This window comes from Hylobates moloch, unplaced genomic scaffold, assembly GCF_009828535.3.
Source record: "Hylobates moloch isolate HMO894 unplaced genomic scaffold, HMol_V3 SCAFFOLD_22, whole genome shotgun sequence".
Taxonomy (NCBI): Eukaryota; Metazoa; Chordata; class Mammalia; order Primates; family Hylobatidae; genus Hylobates; species Hylobates moloch.
Genome location: NW_026652297.1, coordinates 32,705,824 through 32,724,826, shown reverse-complemented (window position 1 = coordinate 32,724,826; position 19,003 = coordinate 32,705,824). Strand labels below are relative to the sequence as shown.

Sequence of the window (19,003 nt, the reverse complement as noted above, 5' to 3'; positions counted from 1 at the left end):
GGAGTTTGAGACCAGCCTGGCCATCATGGTGAAACCCAGTCTCTACTAAAAATACAAAAACTAGCCGGGTGTGGTGATGGCACCTGCAATCGCAGCTTCTGGGGAGGCTGAGACAGGAAAATCGCTTGAACCTGAGAGGCAGAGGTTGCAGTGAGCTGAGATGGCACCATTGCAGTCCAGCCAAGGTGACAGAGTGAGACTCCGTCTCAAAAAAAAAATGTCTAGATAAGTAGGTGCATGTGCTGCAATTTGGATGAAAGGAAAGGAGGAGATTCTCTAGCACAAGACAAAGAATAAATGCTGAAAGAACCAAGAGTAAAGGAGGAGATAAGTTGGGGTGATTCTGGGGTCACTGGGGAAAGTATCAGTGTGTGGACACAAGAGGATGACAGCTGGAGTGTCTTCCATGCGGTTGGGTATGGGTAGCCAGGTATCCATGCGTGTAGTATGTACGCATGCATGCACTCAGTCAGCAAATATGAGCAAAATATGCTGACTGTGGAACCAGATACTGCACCTTACCTTATCCCATCCTCACAGCCATTCTGTGAGGCAAACACCCTTATTATTATTTTAGTTTTACAGCCTTAGAGAGACTAAATACCTTTTCCATGGCCATGCATGAACTCCACATCTAACCCAGGCTGGCCTAACTTCATAATTGGACACCCAACTCCTGCTGCACTCACCTGTTGTGTCTCCTAAACTACTCAGCAAATGATTGCAGCAACTTGTAGTTGCCAACCAGTTATATAGTTTAACATCTATAAATCCCCATAAATTTTGCTGCATTCATTCATTCATTCATTTCTGCATGTAACAAGGACTTTGGAATACAAGGCATGGTTGCCAAGAGGCTTCGTATCCCACATGGGCTCTGGTTCGTACCTCAGTTTCCCCATCTGCCAGCTGTGTGACCGGGGACAAGTTACTCAACCTCTCTGTGCCTCAGGTTCCTCTGTGTAAATTGAGTACTATGGTACCTATGTTACAGGGTTGCTGTAAAGATAAGTTGAAAGAATGAACGTAAAGGGATAATGCTGGGTTGACCAATGCACTCAGCATAAAGAGAGTGTCTAACAAATCAACTGTTTTTCTTATTAGGTTTCAGGGATAGAAAGATATATCCCTGCTCAGAAGAGTTAACAGAACATTTGGGGAACTATAATAAAAGGTAGCATGCTGTTGAGGACCACAGGACAGTCAGAAAGTTCTCCAAATGTTTAGAGAAGGAAAGCATTCTGGTAGGGGCTGTGGCAGGCCGGAATCTTTTGGCTGCAAATCAAGAGTCCCTAACTGAAGCCATTCTTAGCCATGAGGAAGTGTATTGGCCCACGTGCCTGAGAGCCAAGGGAAGAGAGGGCCTGGGGGATGAGCTGAATCCAGCGCCTCCGTGGGCCCCATTCTTAGGCTGCTTCTCTCATGATGGCAAAATGGCTGCAGCTGTTCTTGCACTCACATCTGAACACCATGAGCTCTGGAGCAGGGTTTGTTAACCTCAGCATGTTTGACAGCTGGGACTGGATCATGCTTTGTTGTGAGGGGCTGTCCTGTGAATTGCAGGTTGTTTCATCCCTGGACTGTACCCCCCTAGGTGCTTGTAGCAGCCCCTACTCTTCAGTTGTGACAAAATCACTCCCGGTTGAGAATCACTGGTCTAGAGGAACAGGGGGATGGCCATTTCCGGGCCTGCTTTCAGAAGAGTGAACCTTTTTTAGAAACCTCAGCAAAGCTCTCACAGTGTTTCTTTGCCTCTAAGTGGGTCACATGCCTATTTATGAACCGATCCCTGAGAAAAGAGAATGCCTTGCGCTGAATAGCTCAGGCCTGTGTGTGTGTCCCATCCTGGAGGCAGGAGTAGAGTTCATTTTCTCCAGAACAGAAGGACTAGGGAGGTGACAGTGAAGGAGGGATGGATATTGGAAAAGAAATTGCAGGCCAGGTTAGAGGACAGTCCAATAAACGTTCTAGAGAGAAGGTTGTTGGAGCCTGGCCCTGGAGGACAGTGGTGTGTCTTTGGGCAGAGGAGTGGAGGGGCAGGGAAGGCATTTCAGGGGAGGAAGGCCAGAAGCTGCCATCTAACTGCAATGCAAGTACACAGCGTAGAGTTTTGGGGAATTAGGCTGACAGCTTGCTGCAGACTTTAGACCAGGTTGAAGAGTTGGAACATAATGAAGTTTCGAGCAGGAGAATAGCTTCATCAGAACTAATGCTTTGGGAAGCGTAATGCTTGGGGAAAAACTGGAGGCAGAGAGCCTGGTTAGGAGGTGTCAGGGTCTAACTGAGGTCTGAGGGGAGTTGGTGGGCAAGTGGCGGGTAGCTGGATAAACGAGGAATTGTAGACAGTTTTGACATGGCTTTACTCTTTCTCTGGGCATGAGTGAGCTGTATGTACAGCGTTAGCAGGTACATACAGTATAGACAATAGTGGTTCCGAGCCAAGCACAAGCTCATGTGGGTGATCCTCTGATGCACCTCATGTGGCGTGGTTACATAATGTGCAGGGTTGTGCACCTGTACTCCAAACCCGCTGAGTCATGATGCTCCAGAAGACCGCCTCGGCCTACTCCTGACTAAAGCACAGCCATTTCCCTTACCGAAATGTGCTTTGTTGAGATGAGACACAGCAAGATCTCAACAAAGGTTGTGGCAGACAGAATAGGAAGGAAGAGGTGGCTGGGAGAGCAAATCTGAAGGACACTCAATCAGGATTATCAATAGTTCAGACATGGAGGGGTGTGGGAAAGCAAGGTGGCAACATTTTGGGGAAGATTTGCACCCAAGAGAAAGCAAATCGCTTCAATTTAAAGATCTGAGGAGATTTGGGAGGGAGGAGCTTATCCCTTGGTTGGGGAAGCAATATGTTCACTACTGAAGATCATGTATTTAGTGTTTCTTTGAGGTGGAATATCTAATGCAATGTTGGAAATGTGGAACTGAAGCCTGGAGAGAGGTGGGGCTGGAGGATGTAGCTGTCACTTGCATGGAATTGATGCACATATACCAGTGAATGGGATTGAGGAGGAGTGGAGGGAAGGACAGTGATACGGCATCGCTTTATACAAAGGCCACATTAAGGAAGCAAAAGAATAAAGAGGGGCAGCGGAGGGGCAGAGAAGGAAAAGCCTGAGAGGTAGCAGAAGAAGGAAATCGTGTAATGCCTATTTTCTTATTTTTAATGCTTATTTTTAGTGTAATGCTTAATTTCTTATTTTCCAACCAGAAAACTGAAGTAATAAAGTTTGTTAAGGCTGAGTGCAATGGCTCATGCCTGTAATCCCAGCACTTTGGGAGGCTGAGGCAGAAGGATTGCTTGAGGCCAGGAGTTCAAGACCAACCAGGCAACATAGCAAGAACCTATCTCTTAAAAAAAAAAGTTGGGTGTGGTGACATACCCCTGTAGTCCCAGCTTCTCAGGAAGCTGAGGCAGGAGGATCACCTGAGCCCAGGTGTTGGAGGCTGCAGTGAGCTATGGTCGTGCCACTGCACTCCAGCCTGGGTGACAGAGAGAGTCCCTGTCTCTTAAAAAAGAAAAAAAAAGTTTGTTAAGAAGAATATCACATGCTCCTGAGAAGTAAAAAACAAACAAAAGCAAACCAGAGCCATTGGATTTGGCCATTGAGGGTTTCATTGGTGACTGTGCTAAGCAGCCACCACAGTGGCCCCAAGGGTCCTCACCTCTGGGTATTTATGCTCTCATGCAGTCTCCCCCACGTTGAATCAGGGCTGATTTCTGAGCAGTAGAATGCTGCAGAGGTGACAGTGTGTGGCTTCTGAGGCTAGGCCATCAAGGGCTATGGAAGCTTCCATGGTGGCTCTTGGGTCACTTTCTCAGGGGGACGCCTTTGTGTACTGAAATTGAGCCACTGTGTGCAGAGGTTACATGGAGAGCAGCTAAGGCCCCCGCCTGAGGCCAGGAGCCAGCACCAGCGTGCAGCCAGGTATCTTTGGAAGCAGATCCTCCAGCCTCACTCAGATGACTACGCCCCCAGCCACACCTGACCAAACCTCAGGAGAATCCTGAGCCAGAGTGGCCAGCCCAGCCATCCCAGTCCTGACCCACAGATCCCTGAGAGATGACAGGCGTTTACTGTTTTTAAGCCACTGCACTGCTATGTTCGGGGTAATTTGTTTCATAGCAATAGATAAAGAAGTGACCTTAGATAGAGCTGTTTCTATCCCATGATTGAAGAACTCAGATCACAGAAAGTGAATGAGTGAGTGGGAGCTGAGAGGACGAAGGCATGAGGCAGAGATCACCCTGTTGAGAGTTTGCTGTGAGCGGAAGAAGCAACTATAGACATTTTCGAGCGTCTCCAGGACTTTATCCCATCAACTGTCCCATCTCATCAGCCCTTAAATGACTTCTTCCTCTGTGACTACAAACATGCCCAAGGTGCCCCTATCAAACGATGTATTTTTGAGATCAGAAATTTGGGAAGACAGTTATATATTAACATCGTATCATTATTTAACATAGGAAAATAACTGAAATGTCTAAGAACAAGAGAGAGGTAAAATGAATTATTTTTCATCCATATGATACTATATTAAATGGTTATTAGTACAATTTTTGGAACTTTTTTTTGAGATGGAGTTTCGCTCTTGTTGCCCAGGATGGAGTGCAGTGCTGCGATCTCGGCTCACTGCAACCTCTGCCTCCCAGGTTCAAGCGATTCTCCTGCCGTAGCCTCCTGAGTAGCTGGGATTGCAGGCATGTGCCACCATGCCCGGCTAATTTTTGTATTTTTAGTAGAGATGGGAGTTTCACCATGTTGGCCAGGATGGTCTTGAACTCCTGACCTCAGATGATCCACCTGCCTTGGCCTCCCGAAGTGCTGAGATTACCAGTGTGAGCCACTGCATCTGGCCTGGAACATACTTAAAATGATTTGGGGATATTCTCATGTTGTAATACTAAGTAAAAAGAGCAGAGAAAAAAGAGAGAATTATACCAATTGTACAATGCTATGTGGCCATTCCCTTAAAACATGTATCACTGATCAAAAAATCACAGAGCTCTCTACTGAAATTTTAGCAAACACATTTTTACTCACTTTACTAATGATTACCATCTGGCTGAAATTGATTAATGTCTCTCATAGGTCTAGCTTTATATTTTTCTTTCCTCTCATTTATGTATTTATTTCCCTGGGAAAAAAACATCGCCAAGACATTACAAATCAAATTGTATTTCATTAAAAGTTTAACAAAAAGTTTATGAAATCTGGACTATCCTTAGAAAATTCAAGACATATATTTATTGTCCAGTCATAGCACATTGTCATTCATTCATTTATTTATTCATTCGATAATTTCTCATTTAGCAAATATTTCTCAAACACTAGTTAAGTTATTGCCAGATGTTGAGGACATAAAGATAGATGAGACACTGTGCCTAGTCTCAGTGAGCTGATGGCCGAGTACAGGGGCCGGACAAATGAGTAAACTAACACAAACAGAATCACTTGAGAAGGGTTGTGATCAAAGTGAGCACAGGGACCTTAGGAAGCCCATGGCAGGGGCGCCCAGACGACCTAGAGGCATGACCACTGTCCTCCCTCGTTTAGTTTAATCATATGTTTAAAGAGCATGTTGTCTCTACCCTTTCCTGTGATTCTTGGTAGTGATCTCTGGCCAGGGCAATGCAATTCTAATCCAGCGACCTTCCGGTTAATGCCTGCTAACTCTGCTAATTTATTGTTGATTATCTAGAGGAGTAAAGGAAACCAAGGTTTTCATCAGACCCTGAAAGCCGTTTGCCTGAAAAATGGCATCTATGCCTCCAGGACTCTGGCGAGAATTGATCTAAATGAAGCCCTCACTCAGCCCATCTATGACCAGATCGACCCTGTTTTTGGAAGCATTTTTAGGTAAAAGATCTCTCATCTTGCACCTTCGGGAACAAACATCGGAAGAATGTTGAGCCAGTCTTTAAGAATTTAGACTTTGGATCTGTAAGTGTAAAGAGTAGCTTGTAACTGGAGAAGGAAAGCTTAGTCTTTGGCAAAACACAAAAGCCTTCTTGGTTTGGTTTACTTAAAAATTTCCCATGATGACCCGGACACAGATTGAGATGCTGCTTTCAGACTAATATTACGATTCCCATTATTTTTCAAATATCTCATACATGCAGCAGGGGATACATTTTCTTAGGGATCTGAGCCCAGGACAGGGTATTTTGATTGGAGAGAGTGGAATTAAGCAAACATATGGCCTTTAGAACTTTCTTTCTTCCTTTTTTTTTTTTTAAAAATGAGACAGAGTCTTGCTCTGTTGCCTAGGCTGGAGTGCAATGGCACAATCCTAGCTCACTGCAGCCTCAAACTCCTGGACTCAGGCAATCCTCCCATCTCAGCCCCCCAAGTAGCTGAAACCACAGGCGTATGCCACCATGCCTGGCTAACTTTTAAAAAATATTTTTTGTAGAGACAGAGTTTCGCTGTGTTGACCAGTTTGGTCTTGAAATCCTGACCTTAAGTGATCCTCCCCCATCGTCCTCCCAAAGTGCTGGGATTACTGGTGTGAGTCACCACACCCAGCCTCAGAGCTTTCCCTGAATGCACTGAAGATGCTGTGTCTGTTTCTGACCCACTCTGCCTGCTCACATACATGGTGTAGGTTTGGGGACTGTACCTCCTTGGTGCTCCCTCCTTCCGTCCTTCCTTGACCTCTAATTCTCTTTTTTTTTTTTTTTTTTTTTTTTGAGATGGAGTCTCGCTCTGTCGCCCAGGCTGAAGTGGTGCAGTGGCGTGATCTCAGCTTATTGGAAGCTCCGCCTCCTGGGTTCACGCCATTCTCCTGCCTCAGCCTCCTGAGTAGCTGGGACTGCAGGTGCCTGCCACCACGCCTGGCTAAATTTTTGTATTTTTAGTAGAGACGGGGTTTCACCGTGTTAGCCAGGATGGTCTCGATCTCCTGACCTTGTGATCCGCCCGCCTCGGCCTCCCAAAGTGCTGGGATTACAGGCGTGAGCCACCGTGCCCAGCCGACCTCTAATTCTTTACTCCATCGACAGAAACAGAATCTCCCAGTCCCCAAGTACAGCCACCCATCCCTAGTCTCTGTCCTTCCCACTGGCATTTCACATGGTTGCCCGTTGGTGGCTGCTCAAACCGTTCTCCAGTCTTTGTTTGTGTCTTACTCAGAGCCCCCATCCCTGCCCCACCTTTCTTTAAGCACGTCTTGGATTATGCCATTCCACCGATTGCACCCCCGCCCTGTTTATAATTCTGTGGCCAAACTTCAAATTCCTTAGAATGCATTCAAGACATTCCACCTGCCTCCAGCTTGCCTTTCCAACCTCTGCCTGCACCACTGCCTGGTTGCAGCCTTCTGCTGTAGCCCGCCCAGCAGGTGGCAAAGAGAGAGCAGCTACCTGTCCCGGGCACCAATGCTAAGCCCTTGGCATGCATTAGCTCATCGGATGTTCCCAGCAACTCTAGGGAGTGTCTTCTGTCTTTTTACATCTGAACAAACTGAGATTCAGAAAATTGTGCATCTTTCCCAATGGCACCCAACCCATGAGCAAAGAGCTAGGATATAAAGCTTGTGCTCTCTCCTCTGCAACCTCTCACTTCCTATTTCTGGGATATTCTGAAACCACGGTGCTTACCATGTTGTCCCATGGGTAATAATTTCTTCTTTCCACTTCCTCAGATCTTACCCAACTTTTAGGTATAGTTCAAGTTCCACCCTTTCAAGTGGACACACGTTGGCAGGGGAAAGACTGTGGGTCCTGTAGTTAAAGCAGGGTTCCAAGCATGGCTCTGCCTCTTGCTAGCTGCGTGACCTTGGACACATCAGCAATCCTCTCTGAACCTCAGTTTTCTCACTTGTTAAGTGGGCATTATCTCACGAACTTCATAGGTTTTCGTGTCAAAAGTCTGGCACAGCACAGTGCCTGGCACGTTATAGGGATTTGATAACTGTTAAATTTCATCTTCCTTGTCTTAAATGAATAAAACGACACCAGCTAGTTTCATGTTTGTTTCAGCCTCACAGCAGCCACCATTCTCTTAAACTTTTTTGTCACTTTCTTCTGTAGGACGGGGAAGCCCACTAGTTCAGCTCTGATGCCTCACATCGATGCTTTTAAGCACTACCTGCAGGAGAAAATGACAGAAATTGGGATAAGAAGTGGCTGGAAATATGATAGCTGCAAAAAAAATTTCCTGATCCAGGAGGTAAGTTCCTTATAAAGTGAGGAGAGCAGTAAGGTTGGGCATGGCTTTCTTCCCAGGCCAGTTTTGTAGGTTGCCTGTCTGTTCCCTTGTTCCCTGGAGTGTCCAGGGTCTGGGAGTACCTCTTAGGAGGCGCTGTGAAATACAGAACCCAATAAGATGTGGGGAGAGCAGCGGGCCTGACTGCCTCGGAGGAGGTGTGGGACCCTTTGTTCCACTGTGAAGCAACCGACAGCACACGCCAAGGTTGCAAAGTTGACTCAGTTTCCAGGAAGAATCTTTAAAGAAGCCTCAATTGTATGAAAATTTGCATCAACTGGAACCATTTTCACTAACCTATCATTTTCGCCAATGTTACAAAGTAGCATCCAATGCAGTGAAACTTAAAGAAGTCAATCTTTTTTGTTGTTCAATTTTAGGTCAATTTTCAGTTTTGAGGCCTCAAGACTCTTGTCTGTGACTCACTTTCTTCCAGTGCCACCCCAAATTACATGGCAAAGCTAGGGAAAGAGCTTGTATCTCCTCTGCCCCCCAGAGAGGGCCCATTCCAGGACCTTGCCTGGGCCTGAGTTCAACTCAGCAAATATTTATTGAGTAGCTTGTAGGTGCCAGGCACCATCGGAAGCACTTGGGGTACAAAGATGCTTAGAACAAACTTCCTGCCTACAAGAAGCTCACAGCCTAGTTGTGGAGATGACAAACAGCCAGGCATCATATAAGGTGGAGATGGAGGGAATGGTGGCCATGCACTGGGACACCTGACCTGCTTCCATTGAAGGAATTGTCAACAACAGCCTCTTTTGCCACGTCTTCACAGATAAGCGCCATCCTCGGGGGCCTGGAGGACCACATCCTCAGAAGGAAGAGGAGGATCTACGAGTCCCTCACCGCTTCTGTCCAGAGTGACCTGAAGCTCTGTTATGAAGGTGGGGGCCGCGGGGGACAGCATTTCCGCCTGCTCTGGGACTTTCTGTCAGCATCTTTTGCATCCTTTTCTGAGGCTCCCTCAAAGGCCCTGTTCTCTTGCACCCTAAGTCTTTGCAGCACTCTCAGTCCACACATTGCAACCACATGACTGCAGGGTGTGAGGAGCCTTCTCTGTGTGTTTTCCAGCTTTTTCTGTCTACCCTTGGTCCAGACACCCTGCTTTTTCCCATACAACGTCCCAGCTGATTTAGCTGTAGAATCCGGTGTCCAGGTTCTCATTTTTGTTTCCAAGTATTCACAAATACTTGAACTCACTCACTTGTGAACTCACTTTCAGGCTCTTTCCTGTTTTGGTGGCTCTGTTGTTTGAGGGGTAGGAAGTGATTTTGCAAGTTTCAGCTTAATTCAGTCATTAGGTTTTCTGAATGCTGGTTATTATCTAAACATAGAAAGTGTTATTTTTATATAAGTATGTATATATATTTGTTGTTGTTGTTTGTTTGTTTGCTTGGCTTGCTTTTCTTTCTAAGGCCAAAGATTTCTTTTTTTGTTTGTTTGTTTCTTTGAGATGGAGTCTCGCTCTGTCACCCAAGCTGGAGTGCAGTGGCATCGATCTCAGCTCACTCCAACCTCTGCCTCCTGGGTTGAAGTGATTCTCGTGCCTCAGCCTCCCAAGTAGTGGGATTACAGGCGTGCACACCGCCCCCAGCTAATTTTTGTGGTTTTAGTAGAGACAGGTTTTCACCATGTTGAGCAGGCTGATCTCGAACTCCTGACCTCAGGTGATCTGCCCGCTTCAGCCTCCCAAAGCGCTGGGATTGCAGGTGTGAGCCACCATGCCCGGCCATGATGCCAAAGATTTTCTAAGCAGGTCCTTGTCATGGTGTGACTGTGGCTATCATTTTTGCCAGAGGCAGCTCAGATCACGGGCAAAAAAGCGTGTGAGCGGATGAAAGATGCCATCAGAAGAGGAGTGGACCGGCAGGTGGCTGAGGGCATGTTTGAAAGGGCCCAGGAAAGGATGCAGCACCAGTTTCAGCAGCTGAAGGTACTCTACGCCCACAGCCTGGATCCTAGACCCCAAGAGGCTCCGGGGGAGGAGAGGAAGTGAGCGCAGAAGGTGGAAGACATAATAGGCATTTGGGCCCAAACGGAACAGATGCTTTCTGGGGCTTCGACTTGAGAGCTGCAGTCTTCCAACACTCTCTTGTGCCTCTCCTCTTTCCTGAGTCACCAGTAGCACAGCGACTGTAATAGCTAGACATGTGCTCAGCTATTTACAGACGTTAGCTCATTTAATCCCCAGCAAGTCTGTGAGGTAGGTACTATCATTGTTCCCATTTTATAGAGAAGAAAATTCTGACAGCGAGAGGTGTATCAACCAGCCACACAGCCAGGGAGATGCACAGCTGGGATTTGGGATCTGGAAGCCTGGCTCCAGCATGTCCAACAATAGCATGATCTCAAAACAGATTGTTTAAATAGGGAAATGTCTTGTCTACATAAAATGTCAGTAAGTAATTATCGATACACTACTCAAGGCCAGTCAGTTATGGGACCTAGCACACATTCAGCTTTAATTTTATCTACCCCCGAAGACAGTTCCTGATGGTTTCCTTGGACCTAAATGCTTCTGCCAAGCCTACCTGGACCATCTTGCCTCTGCTCTGGGCCTCATGGCTTGCCACCCCCTCTCCACCAAGTAGTAGAGATCCTTGAAGTCCATGCCACTGTGGGCTTCCTCCCTGGCCATGTGAGGCTCCACATTTTCTGCCTCAACACAGGCTGGCTGATCCTGTCTCCCAAGCCCTCAAGGAAGCTGGCCCATTGCTATCAGTCCACCTCAGAACCAGCCTTCTTGAAACATCTCCAGCCTTTTTCTGCCCAATCTCCTCTCCTCCACCGGGACTGCAGTTTTGGAAAATATCCTTCTTTACAATTCAAAGCATGTAATTCCCCTTGGAGTAGGCTAAGAGGCATCTTGTTCACCAGCAGCAGTTTAATTTCAATCCTTTAACATGTTATCACTGTCTAAAAATTCATGGACAAGAAATTGGCCGAACTCCATAAAGCCAGTTCCCATTTCCCCATTGTGTACATAGACACTGGATCTTAAGACACCCAGGAAACAATGTCGCTTAAAAAATGTGTATGTTGACCATGTACGAATGTATCCGAAATTACGGAAACATAAGAAGTTAAAACTGGGCAGGACCATAGAGTGTTCCCATTCTGTGATTTTTTTTTTTTTTAAAGAATGCCAGTTAACTTTTAGTTTTTTAAAATATTTTAGTTCTACACAATGGATGAAATTTCTTTTTATATGTAATGTTTGAAGATTTATTTTTTTTTTAATTACCTCTTCGCAATAGTCCTGTAAATTAAAGAATGGAATAGTATTTTGTTGAATATACAGATTAGTCTCTGATATATTGATCGATAATGTGGCTTGCTGCTTCGTTTTCACTCAGCGTGAGGTGACTCCTTCTCCTGGTTTAGGAGCTGTGCATCTCTCATTCCCTGATCTTAAAGATGAGGAAGCTGGAACCTAGAGGCCTTGAGTTACAGGTTCCAGGCCCATGGCTAGAGCTGAGATGTATGCTTAGGACTCTTGATCTAGAATCTAGAATGTTAAAGAAAAAGCATAGGAGATCCAGCTTCAAAACTAGACTCTGCCAGGCTAGAGGAAGGAGCCTGACATTTTTTTCAAAGGGAGGCAAGAAACAGAAGAGGGAAGAAAGGGGTTTTAGTTGATAAAAGGACTAAGAGTAGCAAGAAGACACTTCTCAGGCAGTTGGGAAGAATCAGACATGTACGGTAAGATGAGTGGCACAGAGCAAGTGTCCAGCAAACATCTCTCCACTGAGCAGATGCATGGAGGAGAGGATGGTGGGAGAGTGACCAGCTCTTTCCCTCTTTTTCCATCTCTGCAATTGCCATTCTCTCCGCCATGCCTTCATGCTTCCCCATTAGCTCCTGATTTGATCAGCTGGCACCAGAGCTTCAGTCCCCTACGAGTCTGTAGGCGGGGAGGGAGATGCTGTACAGATGGGAGCCCACAGAAATGTTGTCTTGCCGCCTCCGGGGCCATTTGGTGTCCTTGAAAGTGTTTCACTGTTTTGCAACTGGGTTGCAAAGCCTGACATTGGCAACCCCAGTCTGTACGTTCTGTGGCTGGGGGACTGGGTGGGGTCCCTTTTATAAGATACACTTTTCCTTGGGCTGCACCATCCTAACAGACTGAATGTCCTTGTTGCGTAGACTGGGATCGTGGAGAAGGTGAAGAGCAGCATCGCCACCATGCTGGCCCTTGCTTCATCCCAGGGGGATGGCCTCCACAAGGAGCTTGCAGGTAAATACGCCAAAGTTTTGCATACAGGGTGATTGTGCAGACAGCCCTGGCTGTGGTTGCTCCTTCCTGAATTTAAAGGTATTAAAGTTTAAATTTTAGGAATTTAAATTAGGAAGTTAGGAAGAATTAGCAGGGCAAGGAATGGAGATGATGACGATGATGATGATGATGATGATGAAGAAAACAACAGCCCCACCCTTTGCCCAGCACCCAACTGACAGCAAGCATTATACTCAGGCTTTGTGCTCATGGTTTCACTGAATTCTCACAGGAGCTCCCAGGGATAGATGCTGTTGCTCCATTTTGCAGATGCAGAAATAGAGACTCACATTAGGAAATGTGCCCAAGGTCTCATAGCTGGAAAGCGGCTAATTTAAATCCACAGCTCTGCCCTGCTGTCTCCATAAAGCCTTTCTTTTAAGTTGATGCCTCCTTAAGAAAAACTTCATGGTCTGGTGATGGTGGAGAAAGGCTTCTCTTAATCCACCTGCAGCCTGGGGATGCGGCCCCAGCTGTGGACCTTGGTATAGGCAACCATGTCCCTTTCAGGCTGTGGGCTCCATCAGGCCCGCCGTATAAACTGGAGAGGGTAAACTGGTACAAACAGCAGTTAAGTAATTTCTAGCCAAATTTAAAATGCACATATCATTTGGTGCAGCAACCCTACAGATATCCTTATATGGAGGGAGGGTGGCATATAGACAAGGTTATTCAGGGTAACATTCTAACATCAAAAATGGGGACAACTCAAATATCTGTAAGTAAAGCACTGCTTAAATTAAATTAGATACACTAGGGGAACACTGTGCAACTGTTAGACAAAATAAAGCAGCTTTATAGGTAGTGGCATGAAATGATCTCCAAAATATATTACAAAGTAGAAAACAACAAAGTGAGTAAATGTATATGATATGTTGCCATTTGTGAGAGGGGAAAAAAGGAAATATATATGTATATGTTTGTATGTGCATAAAAATCTCCGTGGGTTACATAGAACACTGGCAGTACTCGTTGCCTCTAAGGAGGGGAACTGGAAGGCTGGAGGGTAGGAGAGGGTGGGAGACTTGCTCTGCACTCTATATATTTTGTGCCTTTTATATTTTATACCACATCCATAGTTGCCTGCTGAAATGAATAGATCTGATGCCACTGAGTTTGCCAGAGTGAAAGTAGACAGAGCTGTTCCCAAAGTCAAAGCCACAGTGGCTGCTTTTAACATCTGTTCTGTACTTCTCCATCTCTCTGGGAATCTTTATGACCCATTTATGGCTGGTTAGATGGACTTCTAATCTGATCCTAATGGACTCCAGGGAAGGAGGTACAACACCCTCACACTATAATGTACTGGACTCTCACAACCTTCTGTCCAGGCCTTTATAGGAATCTAAGTTTTAAGATGATAGTCATTCCAATGTGCCTTCTTTAAAGAACTCCCGCTTGCCAGAGATCTTGACCAGCTTCAGTGAAGCTTCCCCGTATCCCAGCCCTGAATAACCATTCTGTCTCTGAACTTCAAGAATTATAGCAGGTGCACTTGACAGATGGTGCTCCCCTCAGTTTGATGTCAAGTGCACCTGCTATAATTTAAGCCTATTTCCTTCTCTTCACCATCGACAACAAATGTACATCATGTCAGGGGGTCATGCTTTATAAAGAAATCTAAAAGGCAGTCCCTGTTGTCAGGGCCTTACCTGGTTGGTAAGACAAGATGTGTAAGAATGTGCATCGTAAGACTGGGGAGTTTGCATCCACTCAGCAAGTGATTCTGATCACCTCCTGGGTGCCAGGCAGTGTTGTGGGTGCTGAGGACACAGTGGTGACCAATACAGGCAACAGTCCCCACCTTCAAGGAGCTCACAGCCCAGTGGGTGGAAGGCAGGCAGTGAGCAAACTAATAAGTGAAATATGTGGCAGGGAAGCGAAACAGACAAAAGGAAGAAGGGATGCTGGGGTAGGGGACAGGGTGGTAAAGGAAGGTCTCCCTGGGAATGTGACACTTAAGCAAAGCCCTGAGGGAGGGAACCCTCTCAGACTTCAGATCGTTATTCTTGAAGTTCAGAGACAGAGTGGTTATTCAGGGCTGGGACGCAGGCAAGCTTCACTGAAGCTGGGTCCTGGGGGAAGTCTCAAAGTTTAGGTTGATTTCAGAGGCAGTGGGGAGAAGGCAGGCCTTCCAGATATGGGACAGAACCAAAAGACTCCGGGTCCTAACTCCCCTTTGCTCATGAGTTCCATCCCTGGCCAGGCTCAGGGCCAGCTAGCCTGAGTCACCCTCTGGGGCACAGAAGGCCAAGGGGGATTAGAAAGGAATTCAGGCCTCAGTCTGAAGTGTTGCTTCAAAGGGGACTGCATTAGTCAGCATCCTCCAGATGAACAGAACCAGTAGGATGTGTGGATAGATAGAGGAAGAGATTTATTTTAAGAAGTTGGCCCACACGATGGTGGAGGCTTGGTGAGCCCAAAATCTGATGCAGGGAGGCCCACAGGACAGAGACTCCAGAAAGAGAGGCAGTTCGAGTCCAGAGGCCATCCCTGCACAACCAGGCAGAGTCGATGTTGCAGACAAAGCCGCAACCAAGGCTTGGCCAGGCATGGTGGCTCACGCCTGTAATCCCAACACTTTGGGAGGCTGAGGCGGGTGTCTCACCTGAGGTCAAGAGTTCGAGACCAGCCTGGCCAACATGGTGAAACCCTGTCTCTACTAAAAATACAAAAAAAAAAAAAATTAGCTAGGTGAGGTGTTGGGTGCCTGTAATCCCAGCTAGTTGGGAGTCTGAGGCAGGAGAAGCACTTGAGCCTGGGAGGCGGAGGTTGCAGTGAGTCAAGATCATGCCATTGCACTGCAGGCTCGGTGACAAGAGCAAAACTCCATCTCAAAGGCCCAAGGCTGTCACTGGAGCATCCCTTCCTGCTTGGGGGAGTCTGGCCTTTGGCTCCATACATGCCTTCAGCTGGCTAGTTGAGGTCCACCCACACTGGGGAGGGCCATCTGCTTTACTTGAGGTCTACTGAGTTAAATGTAAATCTCATCCAAAAACACACTCCCAGAGGCATCCAGACTCACGTTTAATCCGGTATCTCGGCCCTATGACCTAAACAAGTTGACACATAAAACTAACCATTGTGAGAACATGGTTTGATTACAGATCATGGGATGAAAACCTGAGATGCCAGAGAGAGAACATTCGCTGAGAATGGGTTGTGCTGGGAGGATAAGGATTGGGGTGGGGGAAAGAGGAGGAGCCGCCTGGAGAGGAGTTAGGGGAGGTGTTATTGCGCAATGTGCTTTGTATATCACACGCCTGTGAAGCCTTAATACAGACCCAGTGACTTCTCAGGGTTTTTCTTATGGGTAGGTTTGTGTTTCTTTTGAGGGTGACCCCATGCTGAGACAGCTTTCTGGTAAGAGGAGGAATACCTGCTTTGATGTCTGATCTGTAAGCACCACTCCAGATCTCATATTCTGGGACAAGTGACAGGATTGTTGGGGGATTTGCTTTCTGGAGACGTTTCTGCAACGGACATCACATCCTGATGTGAGCTTTCTGCTCTCCTGTAGATGTCGGGAGTGAATACAAGGAGATGGAGAAGCTTCACAGAAGCCTGAGGGAGGTCGCAGAGAATGCACGGCTGAGGAAGGGCATGCAAGAATTCCTCCTAAGGGCATCCCCCAGCAAGGCTGGCCCCCCTGGGACATCACTGTAACTCCTGGGGCTTAGTCCCGATGGATGAAAAATAAGCCCAGAGCCAGAGAATTAGAATTACTTTTTTTGTTCTTAAGAGACAGGGTCTACCTCTGTTGCCTAGGCTGGAGTGCAGTGGTACCATCACAGCTCACTGCAGCCTCGAACTCCTAGGTTCAAGCGATCCTCCAGCCTCAGCCTCCAGAGCAGCTGGGGCTACAGGTACAGGCCACCACACCTGAGTAATTTTTTTTTTTTTTTTTTGAGACAGAGTCTCACCTGTCACCTAGGCTGGAATGCAGTGGTGCGATCTCGGCTCACTGCAACCTCCACCTCCTGGGTTCAAGAAATTCTCTGCCTCAGCCTCCCAAGTAGCCGGGATTATAGGCACGTGCCACCACACCCGGCTAATTTTTGTATTTTTAGTAGAGACGGGGTTTCACCATCTTGGCCAGGCTGGTCTCGAACTCCTGACCTTGTGATCCACCCACCTCTGCTTCCCAAAGTGCTGGGATTACAGGCATGAGCCACTGTGCCCGACCCACACCTGGGTAATTTTTAAATTTTTTGTGGAGATGGCGTCTTGCTCTGTTGCCCAGGCCGGTCTCAAACTCCTGGCCTCAAGTGATTCTCCCACCTCAGTCTCTTGTGCTAGGATTGCAGGCATGAGCCATTGTGCCTGGCTCAGAAATTTTTCTGTTTTGTGAAATCTAATAGAGGACATCTCTCAACTATTTGGACTTTGTATGCAATATAAAACTAGTATGTTTACTGCATTTCATTTTATAGCCCCAAAAGAGTCATCTTCAATACCTAATGGAGTTCTAAAGCTTTAGGACAAGAAACTTTTGCTTCCGCAAAAATATCTAAACATCGCTGGGCATGGTGGCTCAATCCCGTAATCCCAGCACTTTGGGAGGCCCAGGCAGGCGGATCATGAGGTCAGGAGATTGAGACCATCCTGGCTAACACAGTGAAACCCCATCTCTACTAAAAATACAAAAAATTAGCCGGGCGTGGTAGCATGTGCCTGTAGTCCCAGCTACTTGGGAGGCTGAGGCAGGAGAATCGCTTGAACCCAGGAGGCAGAGGTTGCAGTGAGCCAAGGTCCACCACTGCACTCCAGCCTGGACGACAGAGTGAGACTAAGTCTCAAAAAACAAAACAAAACAAAACAAAATATATATATATATATATATACACACACATACATAAAAAAACTTAAACCTTATAGAAAAAACATTGCAAGATATAATACAAGCCATAAAAAGAAATTCATCTTTCAATGACGAAAAATATCTAAACATTGAAAAACTTAAGTATTATGGAAAACATTGCAAAACAAAGCTTTTAGGAATCCAATTCTGTTTTTCATTTTAATACTGATGAGACTTTAGGTAAGGAGGCAACACTGTATCCTGGAAACAAAATGGGTTTGGGAGCCAGATGAACATAGACCAGACTTCACCACTTCTCAGATGTGTTATCTAAGACCAGTACTTCCTAAACATTTTGATATCAGGACTCTTCACTATTAAAGGACCCTGAGGAGCATTTGTTTATGTGGGTTATGTCTGTTGATATTGACTATTCAAAATTAAATAGGAGAAAATGTAAGTAATTATTTACTAACTTTTTTAGAAGTAACAATAATAAACCCATTACGTGTTAACAGAAATAACACATTGTTATGTAAAAAGCTATTTTCAAAAAAAAATGTACTGAGAAGAGTAACATTGTTTTACACTTTGGCAAATCTCTTTATTCCCTGGCTTAATAGAACACAGCTGGATTCCCATATCAGTTTCTTCACTCACTCTGTTGCAGTATGTCGTTTTGGTTGAGGTATATGAAAAAAATTCAGTCTCACACAGAAATACAGTTGGAATACAAGGAAGTATTTTAATAGCTTTTTCAGGTAATTTTGGGATATATTTTGATTCTACAAAGGCAGATGGCAGTTTCTTAAAAGTTAATTGTGGTGTGGAATCTGAAAGCATTATCAGTGAACATTTTTCAAATGCTATTACATTAAAGTGCACTGGTTGATTTTGTACTTTGAATGAATTTTTTTACTAATGCATGATTTTGTGATATCAGGCATTGCTCATCTTGAAAATATTTATTTGCTGAGTTAAGTAGATATTCCAAATGTTGATGCATTTTATTGTATCATACCATGGAATCATTTTGTTAGTGTCTTCACCAATCTCATCAGGAAAGTCTTGAAGTATTGGGAAGCTGTCAAGCTCACAGTGAAAAATATAAGTTTTACAAAATTCCGTTTCCCCCCCAAAAGCTCATCTTATCATTGATGACAAATATTGTCAATTGTTTTCTTTGAAGTGATAGATTCACTTTCCTCATTTTGGGGAAAATGTTTACTATATAACTGCATATGATGAACCATAGTTTGTCAGTCATTATTTCAAATAAAAATGATGTTCCAAGAAAAAAGTGCCAAGTTCAGCCTGAAACTCAAACACTCAAGGAAATGCTTTTCTTTGCAGAAGTGCTTTAGGTGTATTTCCCGTTTTGTCCCACAGAATAATAAAATGACATCTACATAGATGTCCATAATTAATACAATTAATAACATACTGTTTCATTTAGAACATTTTAAAGTCCAACTGACTTTTTAAAAGCCCTGCAAGTTCATGATGGTGAAAAATACAAGAGTTTTGAATGTAGTTTGGTGCCACTGCTTTGGTTCATGCCAAGGTGCAAGTGGTTTTACCCACCTTTGCTTTTACACCTTTAGTACAAGTGTCAACATGGTAGAAAAGGCAAATAACATCTTAGTATTATTATAAAAATAGTTTAACCCAGCAGACCCCACAGAAGAGTTTCAGGGACCA

At 45.5% G+C, this 19,003-nt stretch overlaps 1 protein-coding gene across 3 annotated transcripts in view; it reads left to right on the top strand.

Annotated features, from left to right (window-relative positions):
* NUGGC (nuclear GTPase, germinal center associated) overlaps positions 1–18,179 on the top strand; it is a 61,909-nt gene extending 43,730 nt beyond the window's left edge. For 2 of the 3 annotated variants that reach the window (XM_032144047.2, XM_032144048.2), the window contains exons 15-20: positions 5,716–5,873; positions 8,048–8,186; positions 9,001–9,109; positions 10,022–10,158; positions 12,372–12,462; positions 16,022–16,167. In XM_032144047.2, the coding sequence (XP_031999938.1) occupies positions 5,716–5,873; positions 8,048–8,186; positions 9,001–9,109; positions 10,022–10,158; positions 12,372–12,462; positions 16,022–16,167 (780 nt within the window). Of the gene's footprint in view, positions 1–5,715; positions 5,874–8,047; positions 8,187–9,000; positions 9,110–10,021; positions 10,159–12,371; positions 12,463–16,021 lie in introns of all 3 variants that reach the window. The other variant, XM_032144050.2, reaches the window with a different exon arrangement.
* The last annotated feature ends 824 nt before the right edge of the window (positions 18,180–19,003 follow it).